Here is a 19,299-nt window from a genome sequence, read left to right on the forward strand (position 1 = left end):
CCCCCCGGCTCTTCGGCGGGCTGGGCCGGGGGCTGCCGCCCCGCGGGGCGCTGCGGCTGGACGGCGTGGGACCCGCCGAGTTCCGGCGCTTCCTGCGGTGAGTGCGCGGCGGAGGGCGAGGGGGGCGGCGGGGCAGCACTGCCCTCCGGGGTCCCTCCTCTTCGGTTCCCCCCGGTGGTAACACCTGTTTCAAAGCTTTCCCCCTCCAAGCCGTGTCCTCGCAGCCTTCCTGCGGCGCTTGCAGGGGACTTTCCTCCAACTCGCTTGTTTCCCTCCGCTGCCGGCAGCCCACGGGGAAACTCTCTCTAGCGTAGCGTGGCTTTTATGGGATGGAAAGGCCTTGTAATAGAACAAGAGAAAACGCAGCAAAAATCCTGAATGTAGCCTTTAAAATTGTCCGTGCCTACTAATGCCCTTGTGTGACAACATTACCTAATGAAAAACCAAAGAAAAACTACTCTAGTGTCATGTTAAAAAGTAAAAGTTAGGGATTTGGAAGCCGAGGAGGACTTCAAGTGAGACAAAGGTGCACCAGGAGGGTGCATAAAGTTAGAAACTGGTGTGGTCATCGCTGACGTCCCGCTGATCCGCAGCCTGGACCAAATAAAGCCCGGCTTTCCCGTGGCACTGGGATCCCGGTGCGAGGTGTGCCGCGCCACCAGTGCAGCGTGCGGGCTGGCACGGGGCCCGGCGTGTTTTCCCATGGCCAGCCATTAGCACAAATCTGACATCTCACTCGTCTTGCTCCAAACCTTGGGTGAGTACATCGGGGTGTTGCCTGGTGCTGCCGCCAGACCTCGCGGTCCTCCTTGCCTCTAAGTGCCTGTAATCCTTCTTTCAAAGAACTGAGCAGCGTTTGCTTTTCTCCAGCAAAGCCGTGGTGATGCCACCTACCTTCTGTAAAACAGGGCTGATGTTAGAGCTGATTGGCACTTTGGGACGCACACAGAAGCAGAGCAGTGGGCACTTTGGGATTTTGGATGAATTCAGGATGTGCCTAGAAAATGTCTGGCAAGGTCTTGAGAGTGTTGGCAAGAGGAAGGAGAAGGTGTTTCAGTTCTAAAGCTTAGTGCCTAAAATATAACCTAGGCTGACCTCCCCCTCACTCAGTCTCTCCTTAAATTTGTAAATAAGGCAGCAGATGGCTAGAAATATGTATTCAGTGTACTAAAGTTATCATAAGCATGAAAGAAAACATCTTGAACTGAGAGTAATATCTAAAACACGGTATTGTTGCAGTGGAAGAGGCTGATAAACTGTTAGGTCACTGTCAAAGTCTGGCAGGAGCATTAGCAAAACAAGTGGTAAGAAACAAAGCAGGTTTCTGTCCTGCCCTTTTCTTAGCGCCATTATTACTTCCATTTCATTAATTAGCTTTACATTCATGTACGTGGTGGTACAGAAGACTTTCATTCAGAGGCATGATAGTGCAAATACTAAAAATTCCAAATAATTTTAGTTTGGAACTGGGAAATAATTACTGGGAATAACCTCCTTATTTATATCCTGTTATATCATTCCTTTGTTTTCCTAATGTAAGCACTTGATAAGCCTAAAAATCACTAATACTTGCTTTCAGTTTTGTGTTTGCTGGAAGGCAAGTGATGATCCCTAGGGTCCTCCATGTTCTCCAAAAAGTGAAAACTGAAAAACACTTTTAAACTCAAAACACTCAAAACAGCTCATCTAATTATAAACCTTTTATCTTTTCAATTTGAGTTTAGATTCTTCAGGTTAACCTCCCTGTATGTTCTAAGCTACATATGAAGTGTATTTTGCAAGATGGTTGGTTCTTCTCAATTTAATCTTCAGTGGTGTTGAATACTTCAGCTTTTGAATCCTCTAAGATCACGTATTTTGTGAAAATGTGTGTAACAGAACGCACTGGAGTTGGACCACATTGAACTGCTTTGGACCAAGGAAAGGAAACAGCTTTTGTTGAAAAGAGCCTAATTTTGTTATTGGACTGATGACTTCTGCTAATATCAGTAGTTGTTGAATCTCAGTGGTTTCATATGATTAAGATGCAAATCAGTTAGATCTCCAAAAATCCAAAACAGAGCCTTAAATTACAGCTTGAGGTTGCCTTAATGGTGGCTTAGTTCCTGGAGCACGTGGATCCCCACAATGAGTCGTAGCAGAGACCTGTAGTTGATCTGCCAGGAGAAAGTTGTAGTCTTCTACAGAAGTTTTACGTTTTCTGCTTATAAATACTGTTTCTCTGTAGAACACACGTGGAATACTAGTGCAGTATTGAAGAGTCCATCAAAGCTCTAACAAAATCTCATCCCTTTTCCTGTTTGTGTTCAGATATTATTTTAGCTTCCCAAGTAAAAATGATCTTTCCTTGGGGATTTAGGGATCTTTTTTCTCACAAGCTGTGTCTGGCATGCATCTCAGTGGGACGTACTTCCTTTGGGCCTCTGTCTCCCTTAATGGGGAGACATGTAGGCTACATGTCACTTGTGTGCTGAAGGCTGTGCAGCTCCTCTTGCCAAAGTTCTGAGCATTTTTTGAGCAGGATGGAGGACATGGTGAACTTCGTGCTGATCTTTCTGCATAGCTTCAGCATGAAATAGATGAGCGATGGAGCACTGCTTTGTTTCCCTCCCTGTGCTTGAACTGTCTGGGGACACCAGCGAGAAACTGCTGGTCAGCAGGAAGTGCAGCATCCCTACTGTAGACATCATTCAACCTATGTTTTTTGCCTGATGTAGTTAATGTAGCATTGACTGTGCCCTCCGACAGCCTTCTGCCACTCTTCATAACACAACTGGAAAGGGTCAACGATTGCAAGTATGTCAATGGGAGGAGATGACTGCTCAAGCAGGGTTCTGCAATCTGCCTCAAGAAGCGAGCAGCTTAGCATCCCTGAAGGACAGTAGTCTGTCACAGATCATTAGATCGTTAATATCTTGCCTTTTGAGAGGCAAACTGCTTTTACCCCTTCAGTAAATATAGCTTTAGGAAATAGGAAACATGTAGCTTTAGAAATAAAAATATAGTTGCTATTGTCTTCTGATATTTGTATTAAAGGGATCTTATTTAAAGAAGGTCAGAGAAGGACCTAATGACAGCCAGATCCAGTTAAAAAGCAATAAATACAGATCAAATACAAAGGAATACAATTGTCATTGTGATGTTTACTGCCACGGGGGTTAATTTGCAGCACCAGCAGTTGATTCAAAGTAGACCAGCCAAAGCTTCGACCGTGCTATGTTTGTATAGTTCTGTATTGGGCAGCAGGAGGATGCTACATCTAGCTTAAGTGCAGACAAAAACATGCTTGAAGGTAAATTCCAAGGCAGCATGGTGATAGTAACTTCTTCTGTAAACTATACACATCTTTCCTTTGTAGAACAAATTTTAGGCTGTAGCAACCAGAATTAATACAACAGATACCCTATAGCATTGTTCCGGTTTCATCTGTCAGTTGTCACACCTCTTGCCATCTCATTGGTGCTCATGTTTGTCAGAATCTCTCCTGTGTGCGGCAGGGGGCAAGCCAGAAGGTGGGGTACCTGTTAAAATTATGTGACATCAGACTGACACTACAGCAGATAACGGCTTAGCTCTATTTTCAGCTTGACCTTCGCTTGCAGGTGGGGTTTTCGTATGGCAGTTGCACCAAACACAACACAACTTACTTGCGAATATCCGTGCTTTAAATACAATTCCCAGTTACGGTTCCATAGCACTGGATTACAAAGTAGTGAAAAAGGGAAATATTTCTTTAAACAACTTGTGCATGAGATTATTCTTATTGATTGCTAGATTGTCATAGTCCTTGTCAGGTATAATAAAATAAAAGTGACTTCTGCTTGTGTACACTGAATTCCTTTACGCTTACTAGCTTGCTAATATCTATACTATATGTATACTGTCCCTTTAGTGGGTTATGATTGGAGGCCGCTCGGTTTCAGAAGAATAGCACGCCTCCCATGTTCTTGAAATTTTGCAGGTTTTACAGTTTGAGCTGATATGATCATTCCTTTATATCCTCATCCTGCTCTTGCCTGTTGCTGTGGTGTACCCTGCCATGCAAGGAGTGTCTTCTCTGAGTGACTGATTTGTGTAACTTGAAAACAAGCTAACTCCAAAAAGGGTTTTCTGTGGCACTTGTGGGTGCACTTTGTGGCTCAACAACTATTCTTTCCTTTGCATTAAGACGCAAGGGAATCAGCAGCTGAAAAAAGTCATCCTTTCCCAAACAAACTGCATTAACAAAGCCCGCCCTATAAATATGGGCAACGTGGGAAATCTGATGTGACTGTCTTAAACTTTGTGAAACAATAAATCCTGAATTGTGGAAGTTAAAATGCTCTGTAAACGCTTATCTCCAGTGAATAGTGAAAACTGAGAAAGTTGAGAAACAACAAAGTGTTTATTGCCCAAGTTAAGGGGTTAAGGAATTTGCTTCTCTGAATAGCTAAGCTGTTCTAACTTAATGGCTTTTGTTCATACAATCATACTCTCTGGTCTGAGTTTGTTACTATAGCACCAATTTAGTTTGTTGTGGTTATAAATACGAGCTAAGCTAGTCATTGAGAATAACTAGATTTTGCTAAGCAAGGAAGGTGGGAGGGAGAGAAATAAGTAAAATACATGCAGCTTGTAGTTTAGATTTGATGGTATATCCTGTTGGGGGAAGAAAGCTTTCACCATGATGCCTTGTTTCTTTTGATGAAAACAGGCTTTAAACTCATGCCAAACAATGGCGACCTTATCTCCTTTCCACATACACAGAAACAATGAATTTGTCTCTTTTCTTATTGGATTTTTTGTGGTCTGTGTTTATATGTAATCTCAATTTCTCAGAGGAAGTTGAGAAGCTAAACTGTCAAGTCACAGTATGTTCGGTATGTGTGTGATATTAACATCTTCCTTTGGAAAACATATTATCTTGATGCTGTGGATTTATGCCTCGAGGAAAAAAAAAAAATCAATATATGTGAGAAATGAGTAGAAACCTTTCACTGGCACCTTGATTGCTTAAGGGCCAGATTCTTCTCCTGAAATGCTTAGCTTTCACAGGAAATAAGAAAATTTAATTGGCATCTGTGTGAGGCAGCAAAGCAGTTGTTGCTGCATCTCATGAGAAGAAATTTACTGAAATGCTTGTCCCAAGAAATCAGTTAAGTTAAAATAACTACCTTAGCTGCAAAAATCAAGCAGATGGTTCTTTTACCAAATATAAAGAGAAATAGAAGAATCTTAAGTGATTAGGTAAGTTAAAGTTGTATGTGTGACAGGCTTAACTTACATTAACAAAGACTCACTGCTATCTGTGTGTATTGTTGACATATTTTTGCAAGTCCACTAAGATTAAATGCAGTACACGAGAGTATTTGGCTGCAGCTGGGTTTCCTAAAGACCTCAGTGCATCAAAACCATGGGCAAGGAGTGGTTTGGAGACTTTCTACGTTCTCAGTGTTATCTTTACTACTACAAAAGTTAATAGATCTTGGTTTCGTTGAGGCATTTAATTATGATATCACATTGCTTTGGTTAAGTAAAACTGTATAATATGGTATTTTACACATGTACAGAAGATACTTCAGTGCTCATCTGGTTTCTGCATGAAGTTCTGGTATGGGCTATACCAAGTTCGATTGAAAACAACACACAGCATCTGTACAACTTGTAAATAAAGTGAAAACATATTTTTTTTTTTGTCTGTTTTCATTAATTGTATTATCCTCTATACTACCAAGTAAGAATCCTGTTCTGGGCATCTGTACTTGTCCCTCTATTCTAAAGTTACTGTGGTATCTCTTTTTCAGGGCAATTAAACCAATGCGCTGTCAAACAGCAGAATTTCCCCTTTTCATGTGCGTCAGGCTTTTCTGCTGACAGCTTTGTGCTATCCATCGTATTTGTGATGGAGAAGTTTCCATAGATAGACTTTAGCATTGACCATCAGTCCGTGTTGCTAGCTGATAGAGAGGGGGGAAAAAGTAAAGTTAGAAAAAAAGATCCTCTCCCTTGGTATTAATGGCTTTTGTTCAGTCCTGCTTTGTAATCTCGTTACTAATGCCCTGCAATTCTGGGCATATACACAACATATCTATAACAACATGTACATGATCCTGTCTGTTTAAACAGCAAGTGTCTAAGAGCACTGTGTAAGTGCTCAAAGGCACTTCTCTAGTGACAACCGTGATGCGTGTGTACATATACGTATGACTTTAAGGAGAACGTGGGTAAGGAGAAGCTGGCAGGCAGCTCAGCTCCAGACAGGCTGTCATTGAAGAACTCTCACTCAAGAGCAGGTGGAAGCTGCTGTAGGGAATATTTGAAAGGTAGATGTCCAATTCATTACGATTTTTTAAAAAATGTATTTATTTGGGTAACAACTACTTGGGGACAATAGGGGAGGTGTCCTAGCAGCTTTCAGTAGAGCTTGGTGATGGTGGTGGTAATTCCAGTGACTTTTGGTGTTCTCAGAAATAACAACCAAAATGGATTCCTTATGCTTTTAAATATGGTATTTCATTAAAATAAAACCAGCCCTTTTTCACTTCTCTTCTTATTTGTGGAGTCTCCATGGTCATTAGTGGCATACAACATTTCTGTTTGGAATTTCATCAATCTTGCAGACAGTGATTGTGGCCCACAGTAAGGAAATGTATAACTCGTAACTCAAAATTCTTTTTCAATCCAAATATTGTCTTGGGATTTTTTTGTGATCATGTTTTTTATATTTTTAGCAAGCATCAAAGCCTCCTACTGATTCTAGCCAGCATTGGCTTTGTGGCTGTTCTGAGAACAGAATTGCATGATTGTTCTTCTGGTGAGACTGTGGTTTTCAAGAGACTGTGGAGTTGTGTATCTACAACTGATAGAAATAGGCAGACCTTAAAGAGAGCTCTAAGGCTGAGAAGCTTCCCAAAGAATTTAGCCTAAATTATTTGGAATGAGAGGAGGTATAACTTCAGGACACCTTCAAAAACAAAACTGTGAATGAAATCTTTGGATGCACAAAAGTAAGCTTATTGGGCTACTTAGGGTTTTCTTAGTACTTTGCAAACTACCCACAATGTTCTTGCTTTTTTTCAAACTGCATTTTGAGATGTTTCCGTAGGCCATGTGTTGTTATAAAAACAAAAGAACTTTACATTGCTTACGTGTTCTAGGAAGCTGTTTAGTCACAGCAAGTGCAATCTAGTACTTTCCTGATGATCATTAGGGATGTTGGAAGAATTGGAACTTTTTTATTTTTTTTAGTCTTAGATTGTTCAGGTGACCATGAAAACTGCTTTCTTGTAAATACCTAACTGAGTTCAAAACTGGTTAGGCTGTAAGACCTCCTGATGATACCTCTATATGATTTTAAGAAGTTGTTTATAACTATAGAATTTTCATCTTCTGCACTTAAACTTACTAAACTAAGGTGTCATGTTGATGCCTACTCAAGAGATTTGGAACAGTATAAGCTATTCCTGTCGTAATTGTGCAGTAAGGCTCCTGGTCTCTTACAGCAGCTGCGTTTTAAAGAGATTAGTTTAACGTTATCACTAAAATGTCTGAGCTGTGGCTTTTTGGTGTGGATAAAAGACTTCTCTAGCTTTTGTTTATGCAGGAAAGTACTATTCGATACTCTGTAGAAGACAGTCTAGAAGACTGCCTTTAGAAATAAGCCTATAAAATAAAGGGTGTTACCAAATGAAGTTTTCTATAACAGGTTTTAGGAAGCTGCAGAATCTTCCATTCTGGAAAGAACATCCAATGAGATTTAACTGAGATAAAGAAAAACTGAAAGATGTGGTAAAAACATTGCTGTCTGTGAAGCGGAATAATGGATGCCTCTGTGAGTCTTTCAAAGCAGTAAATTTACAGTCTATATTAAGCAGGACTCCAATATACAGATATTCTGCTGAGTTTCTGGAAGTAAGACATCCAGGACTGGATTTTAAACATTAACTAAAATAATCAACGTTTCTTGACTTTTTACAGGAAGAAAATTATTTCAAATAGAAATAGATTCAAATAGATTTTTCAGATCTAGAAACCAGTTAGTTCTGGTTTAACAACATGCAACTTGTTTTAATTACAGAGTTCCTAGTTGTGGTAAGGGTGCCATTTTATTGACTTAAGCCCTCATGATAATAGAATTGCATTCCTGAGGTTTCTTATGTAGTTTATCTGAAAATACCCTGAGGATTCCCAAGAAGTTGTTGCCTCATTGCCTAGCTTATCAGATTCCCTATGGATATGTTTTTCAGTTACTAGTAGAAAGTAAGAACATTAAAATAATGAATTTATGGCAAAGTGGTGTATCTGTTGCCACTAATTTTCTTTCTCCCTCCCAAGTCAATTTGTGCTGTCTTTGCATGTTGAATATGTAATAGCTCTGCAGCAACAGAAAGGTAAGTGAAGTTACAGTGCAAATTTAATTAACATGTTAGGAATGACAGTTTTCTTTCAACAAACCCTTACTAGGGATCTTCCTGTGGTTTTTCACATTCAGTATGTGTTACCAGTTTACTTCTGTAATTGTGGTATTTGCTTAGATCTGCTGAAGATGCAGGGCATAAAGCTGGAATGATTGGATTTATCAGTACTGCCATTGTCTTATGTGACATTTCTTGGGAGCAACAACTTGAGGACAAAACTTCAGAATAGTTCTGTGGAATTTGGAATTCTCTAGGTTAAGTGGGTTTCTACTCTGAATTTCTGGTTTTGAGTCCTGCTGCAATAGAGGTGTAAAACACAGATGTTAAGTTACTGTAAATATGAAAAGCAGTAGGTGGTCAGGCCAAGCTCATCTGAATGAACTTAGGAGTTCTGAAAGTATATACAACAACCTTTAAAACCCATGTGAAGAGGGATCACCAATCTCACTCTTTCAATGTGAATTTTTCTTACTCCTGTCACGTTTTCCTGGGCCTTGCTTTCAAAATCTAATAAAATATTTAAATTCCCATTCCCTACATTTTGGTTTGTTGTCATTCTTTCTTGTTGGGAACATGTCACATACAAAATAATTCTACCTAACTCAATCCTTTAGATACAAGTTTAAGAAGGAAGATGATTTCTTTATATGTTTTCTCTGCACCTTTAGAGGACAGTGTTCAAATAGCATACTGAAATTACTGTGTTCCCAGTATTAACAAGAAAGCCTCTTTGCCATGGAATGAGTGACTAAATGCAGATCTGTATGTGCCTGCTATACCCAAAGTAACGGCAGCTCTTCTGTTAGAATTTGCTAACTTCATCTATATGGTATGAAACCACTGCTAAAGCATGTTATCTGTTCACATTGGCTTTTTAAGGCTTCATTAAGTTGCTGGAGTGCAGTATCTTTCTATAAATACGAGATCTCCGCAGTTGGAGACTGCAGGCTTTGTTAGCCTTTCCAGATCTTGAGCCAAAAATAAGCTGGTGAAACAGATGGGAAAGTGGGAAGCAGGAATGACTGTATGAGCAAAGTGAAGCTCTTGGGTAATCTTAACAGCAAATTTTCATGCTTTCAAGCACTTCCTTTGAAATTAAATTTTATATCTCTAATACCCTTCATTTATGTCTCTATACCACTCTTATGGTTTTGTACTTGTAACCTTGATGTTACAACGTTTATATACTTTTGGGTTTATAAATCTGATGATATTAAAGAACAATCAAATGCCTTTTCTTGGTCATACTAAGATTTATAAATCAATCGTTATTGATACAATTTTTTCTGGTTTCGCTGGCAGATAAGCTATAAAGAGCAGACAAAAGTTTAATTTAAAAAGTGAACTGAGGGAGAGAAACCTTTGTTCTTTTTAACCTGATACTATATTCTACTTGTAATGCTTGTTTGTGCTTTTTAAGCATTGCAGAAATAAGTTTTCCAGAAATACTGTTTTTAAAAGGATTTTTTTAATATTAAGCACTGTACAGTTCAGTTTGGTTTTTTTCTGGTCATGAACTTTGTTACACAAGAACAATGTAATTTCTTATTTGTTTTGATCTAATTAAAAATTGCAGGAGTAAATTTAGTGTCATCTTCTAGGCTTGTATATTCATCTGATAAAAATATCAAAGAAGAAGAGCTGGCTATGATGAAAAAAGTGTTGGAACCCAAATTAATACAAGAAACCGACACTGCTACTCTTCAGAACACTCAAACAAATGTAAATTGTCTTGGAGATGGTAAAAGAACACTTGTTGATCAGAATACTCAAAGTGGAGCTGTGCAGAAAGAAGATGAAATTCCAGAAGTAGTCACTGATGAAGAAAGCAGCAATGATCCTGCAGGTAGGTTTGGAATTACGCTTTTGTTTATTTTGTTTTTTCTTTTTTCTTTTAAATAATTATCAGAATACAGTGATGTAAAAATGCAGCAAGGATTAAAGCTGCTGTTATAATGTGGCTTACATGGGTATTCTTTGCTACTGTCTACCTCATTCTCTCACACTTTGGAAAAAAAACTAATGAATTGCTGTAGAAGTTTGGCGGGAGTGGTTCCCAGTTAACGTGTAGCATAATAAATCTGAAAGGGCTTGCCAGGCATCGAGCATGTTCATCAGCATCGTGTCCTGTCTTTTCTCTGTAATACAGCAAACAAGTCCTTACCATGTGAGGACTTCCACAGAGCAGAATCTCTATGTTCCCTTCCATTCCCAGCACATTGCGCCAGTTGTTTTATGAGGATTTTGGAATCTTTCAGAATCTCCCCTACTGCAACTGTGAATGAAATAAGTAACATGAGGAATCTCCCCTACTGCAACTGTGAATGAAATAAGTAACACGAGGAAACGTGTAACTGCATCCACACCAGAGGTGTTGGCTGCTACAGCTGTGTCAGGCAGGATCAAGCAACAAATCTGTTCAGGCAGAAGCTTGTAGCACTACAGGACCCTGAACTTCTTCAGAGTCTGCTTTTCTTTAATGCAGAGGTACTTTGTAGGAAAAAAAAATAAATATGAACTGGCTACATAATTTTATGAAGGAGTAACTGCAGCACTTCTTAAATAGATATCAAATACGAAGCATCGGTCAAATTTCTGGTAAGTCAAAACAAGAAGTAAAATGCAAGATCTGGAAAACTTTTCAAGGAAAATTATAGCTTGAGTATGCAATATTAAAAGTTTTCATTATGTCATATTCTTCTTGTCAAATATTTTAAGTTGCCTTTGCACTATCAATAGTCTAGTCTACACCAGACAAAGTGAAAATAGCTATTTATTCTCATCTGCAGGTAATTGCAAACTAGAAACTGCATCTCTGCTAGGAGAAGATTTAATGATGCTCTACAAGAAGTGCTGTTGTCCAGATATTAATATTCGCATAGAAGGCAAAGATTTTCAAGCTCACAGGTACCTAAGCGTTTACTGTAAAGTTTTTCCACAAAAATCCTTCCAGTATAAAACGCTGCTGGTTCTGTGTATCAATAGAAAGTTATTGCTGGCACTGTTACCAGCTATGAGCTGATAGTTTTTAGGTCTTATGTGCAAAGTCACCATGCTTTGATACCAGTAAAAATTATTTATCTCATTAGTGGCAACTGTTGTGAATACACATGTGTTTTTAGCACTTCTAAGATTTCCATTGTAAACTCATACAATGAGTATGTACTTATATATAAATACCATGTAGGTTTTCTTTGCTAACGTCTTTTTAAATAACTTGTGCTCTCTGAAGAAAATGAAAAATCTATTAAACTATATAGCTATTAATGCTGAACAAAATTACCACATAGGTAGAAAATTTCTGGAGTAGTAATTATATTTTTTTATGCTCTTCAGTATCTGTGCATACAGAATGTGATTTTTACTTTCATTACTTCAGTCATGTAGATGTAAAGATTGTCAGCAGCCTTTATTAGATCTAAAGTCTAAGACCATTTAGGAACTTTGGCTTATTGGACTTCTGTAACTTGAGAAAGCTACTCAAAGTGTTAGTACCACTCCTTGTACCTTTGATACGAGTGTGTTTGCACTTGAGATACAGAGAGATTATAAAAATTCTCCTCTGTTTTTATTATTTTCTCAACACGGTGGGGGGTTATATTGCTGACAAGACAAATGTCTTTACAGAAGATAAGTCATAATAGTGTGGGGAGGTTATTTTCTTTTTTTAAATAATAGAATTAGCATATATACTGAATTTCCAGAATGATGTTGTGAGAAACTTACTTAATCGCACCCTCAGAATCATTACAAACCCCTCCCGACCAACAATCAGACCAGGACCTAAATGTAGTGTAGTTAGGCATGTTTTTTTCTTCTGGTGTACACTATAAGAAGTCATGTTCTCAGGTTCACAACTTTGAGAAACATATTTTAATCAAAAAGATTCTATGAGCAGAGCTTCTTTAATTTAGACCACTCATTGCCTGGAGCAGTGTATCTAGTCTAACCAGCGTCAAAAAATACAGCAGTAAATCATAGAGAAAACAAGGATGTTCTGAGACAGGCAGAAGGCTTGCTTGCGTTAGTACTGCATCATGTGAGCAGTAGGAGTGAATAAGGGAAATCTAACTTGGGTATAATTGCCATGAAAGCACCAGTATGATTGAGTTATTTTAAGGGCGTTTTTTTGAAGTTCTCAAATGGAAGACAGTTTAAGTCTCCGCTTTCTCCCACCCACTTATCTTTCTGTACTTTCTTATGAAGGGCCTGTGAACTTCCAATAGACTTTGCAGTGTGAACAGCAGTGCTCTGAGAGCGCTGCCAAATTTGCATCTTCCCAGTGCTGTGTTGTTTTCTTATGGAGCTCTGAGTGGAGAAAGCCAGCAATTTGCTCAGTGATAAACTTGTGGCACAAACAATGCCACTAGGAGAGCACAGATAATTTTATTTCTTATTTGTTTGGTGTATCTGTGTATTTTATTAGTTAAAATTTTATTAGTGTATGTTTAGGTAATACGTACTAGTCCATATTCTACTGAGTAGCTGTCTTATTTTAAGTGAATCTTTGAAATATCCACCTCAACTGTGCCCTTGCAGTTGATCTAGGTCTGCTCATTCCTAAAATGTATTTGGAAGAGAACAGCAGAATTGGAGATAGTGTTTAATATCTCCATGATACTGTGTTTATTGTATCTTATAAGAACAAGATCTTGTGGATATTCGGAACTTCACATGCTCAAAGTTGTGATGTAGTATCCATTTAGATATGGACATATTTCGCTGAGATATGAAATGTTCTGTAAAAACTCCATTTTTATTACTGCTGGATGAATCACAGGAGGAACGTGCAAGAAGTTCCTAATTTAAAGTATTGAGACTTCTGAAGCAGGAGGAGGGAAGAGAGAAGAGATTCCAGAATATATAATGACTAGAAAAGAGTCCATAAATAGCATTTTTCTTCCTACGCAAAATGGGAGCACTCTGAAACATTTTAAGAGCCAACAAATACATGTAAAAGAAAGGATTCTCATGCCTAATAGGACACTTTGCTTTTTCTGCCACAGGAAATGCACAACACAAAGTAATTCTATAAGTAATAGGAAGCTTAGTAAGTGTTAAGAAAAAACTGTATATGTGAGAATATTATCTATGGCTGCAGGAGCGCAGATAAGATACACAAAGGCTAACACTATAACTGATGTATATCTGGAAAGCTGAAATCATAAAGCAATTTTTTCATCCACTTTCTTGTCTTCTCTTTTTGTCCTTTCACTTCCACCTTAAGAAGTTCCTGTTACAAAGGTCATTTCATCTGGCTTTTTGAAGGCTGTGATGCCAGTGGAGATACTGAGCGTCTGGTGTTTCCTTATTGCCTTTGATGGAAGTAGTAGTAAATCAAATTACCTCATTTATGGCCAGTTATGCTTTGTAAATAAATCAGGGTAATAAGTCTAAAAAGAAGTAATTGATAGCTCTTCTCAAATAGTGCTGGAAACACACATCATATTTTTGTATTATATGTTAGCATCAAGTTTTTTGATGTGTTGGTCAGTGGCCAGCCAATTTCAAGTAAGAGAAGTTTTATCCTTCTATTCATTTTAATAATTACACATTATGTAGTATAAAAGAATTTAAGAAATTCAGGATATAATTATTTGGTTAAAATGGGGCTGTATAAACAAGGTTGTTTACTGTTATTTGGTAAATAGACAGAAGAAATAAATTTGTCATTTTCTATAAAAGGAAAATGCTTGTGATAATAATTTCCTCTGTGTGAATGTCAAAGTCATACTAGAAACAAGCTTTAGCTGAGAAATGTAGAATACTGGTTTTTTTCTTTAGCATATTTTGAAATTCCAAACACAGTGGAAGAAAATGCACGCAGTATACAGATGACACCTTAATGCATATAGGGCAAAGATTTAAGTCAGTGTTATCAAAGAGTCTCATAATAAATATTTGTATCTTGTGGAATAATGTTTACTTTTTCTCTCTCAGGGCCATTTTATGTGCCAGATCTAGTTACTTTGCTGCTATGCTGAGTGGAAGTTGGGCTGAAAGCTCCCAAGAGCACATCACTCTTCAAGGGTAAGTGTTGTCTTTGCAAGTCGTGTGGGAGCAAAGGTAGGCAATTTAAAATCACTGCAAATATGTAACAACTGTGCTGTGTATAGAGCACTGAAGATTAATCTGCCTTGACACTTTTCTTCAACCTGATATATTTCCTGAGCACTGTTTTGACTTCAATATGAAATAGCATGTGTAGTGTATTTGTTATTATTGTCAGATGGCTCAGGGAAGACGTCTTTTTCATCAACGGAAGAGTACTAATCCTTTTTTGTAGAGTTTGTTTTAATATTCACAGTTTATTTTACAATTCTATTCTCTCACTTCATGTTGTACATGTCATGAAAAGTACTATGTATGTCTGAACAGTGTAATTTATTTTCATAACCATTTATATAAGAGTATACTTAAAATGGAAAGACAAATTATTAAATTTCTTAAATAGTGTTTAATAAAGATATTTCAGTATCATATGCTAAAAGAATTTTGACGGATGTGCTTGTTTGCGATGGCTTTCTGTGTGAGAGTTGAAAATAATTGAGCTGTCAGCATAGGATGAATATTTAAAAGTGTAGATAAACCAGGGACTGCCACATTAGTTCTTCTCAGTATCAGAAAAATCAATTGTAATATATTAAATATTCCTTCAAAGCAAACTAATACCTGTACATGTTAGCTTTTTTAGTTCAGGCGTGATGTTGGCTGACTCAGCTTTCTTCAGGAAGAATTGTGTACCTTACAGTGTTACAAATTGCTTTGTGTTAATATAAAATTGATTGGTCAAGTGATACTTTCCCATGTTTTCATAATTTTAGTTTTCTGTCAGTATATAATGTTGCTGCAAAATCAGCAGCAATTGCTAATTTGGCAGTTAGTTTACATAGTTAGTTTGTGTACTTTATAAAACTATACACTTTTAATTGATTCCTTAGTTTTCATACTGTACATAGTATGTTTTAAAGGCTGATAGTCAATTATTATTCTGGTATTTATGCTTCCCTCTCTGTAATTTCTTTATGGCTAAGAAATTTTTATCCCTATTTTCAGTAGAGGCTTTCTCCTAAGAAGTATTTAATCTTTATACGAGTATATTCTCATGCCAATGTCTCATAATTTCTGTTATTAAGAATCATATCTGTTTATTTTACCTTTTCTAGTTCAGTTTTCTGCTTGGTGCCGATTTCCGTGCTGTCTTTTAAAACACTTAAAATAAAGTACATATGGCTTATTCTGAAATAATAAAAATTCTGCCTAAGATAACAGCTGTTAAGATTGTGGGGAAACTCCTTCTTGCTGATTTTATGGCTATCATGTGTACTAATTCATAAAGAGACAACTGTGTTGATTTTGCTTCTTAGTGTGTTGCAACCTTTTTTTTTTTTTTTCCCCCTTTTGTTTTTAGTCATCACTGTCTGTCACTTAAACATGTCTAATGTCTTAAAGGAACTTAGCTCAATCTACTCCTTCTTGCTGATTTTATGGCTATCATGTGTACTAATTCATAAAGAGACAACTGTGTTGATTTTGCTTCTTAGTGTGTTGCAAACCTTTTTTTTTTTTTTCCCCCTTTTGTTTTTAGTCATCACTGTCTGTCACTTAAACATGTCTAATGTCTTAAAGGAACTTAGCTCAATCTGCATGACTCTATTCCGTTTATACTAATGTACACAGCAGTTAGGGGTTCTGAAGAGTGCATACTGAGATGCACATAAGTACAATAATGTATTGTTCAGGACATCGTGTCCACCATTTAAAACAGACATTCTGTGCCTTTCCCTGTTAGAGTGCTGGGACGATGTGAGAATGCAAACACAACTCTGTGTAGAAATTCCATATTTCTTAATCTGAATCAAAGCATAAAGACTTTTTCTAAATATTTTGAGATGCAACATTCCTACTTAGTGTTGTAGTAAGACTATTAAATGTTATTTTTATTGTGGAAAAGCTTAAATATATTCCTAAAATCAAGAATTAAAATCAATTTTTATAATATGGTTTGTAACTATGGTTGCTTAAAAAAATTATTTCTGAATATTATCAGTGTAAATAATGTAGTTACTAGTATTAGTCTGCTTATGACTTATTTTCAAAGATTTAAAGTATAACAAAGTTTCAGCAAGACTACTGAGTAGCAGCATTCACCCAAAATACAGTCAATTTAGATATTTTTACACTGCAGTATTTTTGAAAATATCTTTAATTTTATTAGACCGTTTACCTTTCATTCACAGAATGACTGGATGGTGTATCAGCCTTTTGACCAGCTTCCTTTGGCTGAGAAATGTGGTGGGGTGGGATTTATTCTGGACATGTTTTTACCTGTATTTTTTTTCTTTTGTTTTCTTTTTTTTTTTTTTTTTTCCCCGCATAACCCCTCCAAGTTTTTTGCCATTTTTTTTTTTTTTTTTTTTTTTTTTTTTTTTTTTTTTCCCAGCATAAGCCATGCAGAAATGAGTGTCATCTTGCATTATATATATGGAGGTGTTCTGGACTTCCCAGACAAAGTTGATGTTGGGTATATGTCAACTTTTATTATTTTTAATTGTAGTTTGTGCTTGTTCTGTATTTTCTTAGTTAAGTGTCAAAATGAAAATTCTTCATGTAGAATAAATAAGACAAAGATGTCAAACATAATGATCATTACACCTAAACATACTTGAGGAGATTCCAAAAATAAATCTGTAGAAGAAATCTTGTTTATTTGGCACCTACTGAAAAAGGTGGGACAGATATTTTTGGAATATTATATAAGGAGAATGAAATACCAAAATAGTTCCAAATTTTCCTGTACCTTCCTTTTACTGTTCAAGTTTTCATAATAATATGTACAGTGTGTGACAATATATGATCGTTATTATTTGGAATTTATTTTTAAATAATCATTTGAGTTGATGTGAAGGCCAAGTAGCTAGTCTTGGATCCATAAAAGATAATATATAGCAATCAATGTAAATGTTGGCATTTTCTTCTGGCATAGTTTTTAATGAATTTTATACAGAATCCTGAATTACTCAAGTAAGTTCTGAAATGTGTGAATTATCCCTGAAACCATTTAAATAGTAGCTGTTGAACACAATTAAAGCACTACAACTTTTTAGTATTAGAAATTGTTGTTCAAAGCGTATCTAAAATAAAAATATGGAATTGCTTATAATATGCTCCAATGTCAATGTTTAGGTAATGAATTGGGATACATAATAATCAATACCATAGTTTTATTTTCTAAAACAATTCATGGATTGCTCACTGTGCTTTTTAGTATTTGGAAGGGACATAATTCTCAGATACAATGTCATCAATAATATTATATGTAAGCCTTGGAAAAAAACCTACAAAATCCCAAAGGTCTGCTAGCACAAATATGTTTTTTGCTTGCTACCCTTGAAGTAGAGAAATGAGAGTCTCCTAAACAGTTTCTCAGCCAGTGGCTGAGGCTTCCTTTTATGTAGACTGAACCTGGTGGATGGAAGATTTTTATTAGGTCAATAAATGTTCCTGGTTGAAGATTGTTCTGTGGCAAGTTTCACACTTGGTTATTGATCTATTTCTGCAGTAAATTCTGACTGAAAAAAGCAGTGAAATGAGCATGTAAATTGTCTTGTAAGCAAAATGCATATACGAAAATGACTTTTGGTTCCTGTTGCTACCCTTTCTCTTTAGTCGCATGTTGAGCATTGCAGATATGTATGGGCTAGATGGGCTGAAAGAAGTGGCTATCTACATTTTGAAAAGAGATTACTGCAATTTTTTCCAAAAGGTATGTCAGTTCTCATGCTATTTTGTGAATCTTAAAGCCTAAGATTTTTCATTCTACTACTTACACATCATGTTGATGAGATACTTAACGACTGTGTGGTTGAGATGTTAGCTTAAGTCAACAGACCCTACTCCTATGTGTAAATCTGCAAAATTCATGGGGATTGATGATGGGAGTAAGGCCTGTGGTATCATCCACGTATTTATAGAAGTTTATAAACCACAAGTGACAAGAAGCAGTATTCCACATGATCAAGTCAATAGAATATAATTTAATACATTCCATTGTATATGTAGCTGTTCTTAATAGGAATATAGAAATATTACGTATCTGCATATCAGATTTCATGGGCATGTATTTAGCAAATATTTCTGTTCAATTGAAATTAGTTTAAAAACAAACAACTGCTTAGAATCGAGCATTTTAATGCATTAGGCTCACTAGGCTGAATACTATTTTATTGGTGTGTGGAAGCAGATGATTTTCCTATTCTGCATAAAGGCAAACAAATGGTAGCTAACAGTATTTCTGTTAGAACTGAAGATCTTGTAATTCTGTACAGTTTCTGTAACTGAGAATGTACAATAACTGTAATAATTTGTTAACAACTCTAGCCTGTTCCTGGAAAACAGCAACCTGTACTAGAATGCATGGCTATTGCTCATTCGGTGGGAGTGGAAAGCCTGTATGCAGCTTGCATGAAGTAAGTAACAAAATAAATTATGGTTTATATTTTTAATGTCTCTGCTTTCTGTTGAAATTACATTATTTTGCGAGATTGGGTTTATTTTCACATATAAAACGTTCACGTTTTAAACATTATTTTTTTTCTTCATAATACTTCAGAAGTATCATTGATGCTAACAAGATAGAATATTTTTCATCTTCCTTACCTAAGAAAGGCTCTTTTTTCAACAGATGGGTAGGAAAACATTTTGCAAAATGTTTGTCAGAGAGAAGCTTTGCCAGTTTACCTACTGAACTTCAGAACAACTGTCTTGTTATGTTGATTAAGTCTTTGGTAAGTAGTACATAGTGTGCTTTGTATAAAAATAGAGCAATGTAAATTTTTTCTTTATTTAGCTGTGCAGTATAATTTAAGGGGTAATTAATATAGTATTTTAAATCTGTAGTATG

The 19,299-nt window shown here is 36.6% G+C and overlaps 1 protein-coding gene across 1 annotated transcript in view; it reads left to right on the plus strand.

Moving 5' to 3' along the window:
* Positions 1-6: 6 nt before the first annotated feature.
* Positions 7-19,299, plus strand: part of KIAA1107 (KIAA1107 ortholog) — a 39,740-nt gene continuing 20,447 nt past the window's right edge. Inside the window, exons 1-8 of the mRNA XM_014939378.1 lie at positions 7-97; positions 9,998-10,242; positions 11,186-11,303; positions 14,337-14,426; positions 16,840-16,920; positions 18,066-18,162; positions 18,777-18,865; positions 19,081-19,183. Coding sequence (XP_014794864.1) covers positions 10,044-10,242; positions 11,186-11,303; positions 14,337-14,426; positions 16,840-16,920; positions 18,066-18,162; positions 18,777-18,865; positions 19,081-19,183 — 777 coding nt within the window. The 5' untranslated portion in view covers positions 7-97; positions 9,998-10,043. The remainder of the gene's footprint in view (positions 98-9,997; positions 10,243-11,185; positions 11,304-14,336; positions 14,427-16,839; positions 16,921-18,065; positions 18,163-18,776; positions 18,866-19,080; positions 19,184-19,299) is intronic.

Source organism: Calidris pugnax, unplaced genomic scaffold, assembly GCF_001431845.1.
Source record: "Calidris pugnax isolate Ruff unplaced genomic scaffold, ASM143184v1 scaffold18, whole genome shotgun sequence".
Lineage (NCBI taxonomy): Eukaryota > Metazoa > Chordata > Aves > Charadriiformes > Scolopacidae > Calidris > Calidris pugnax.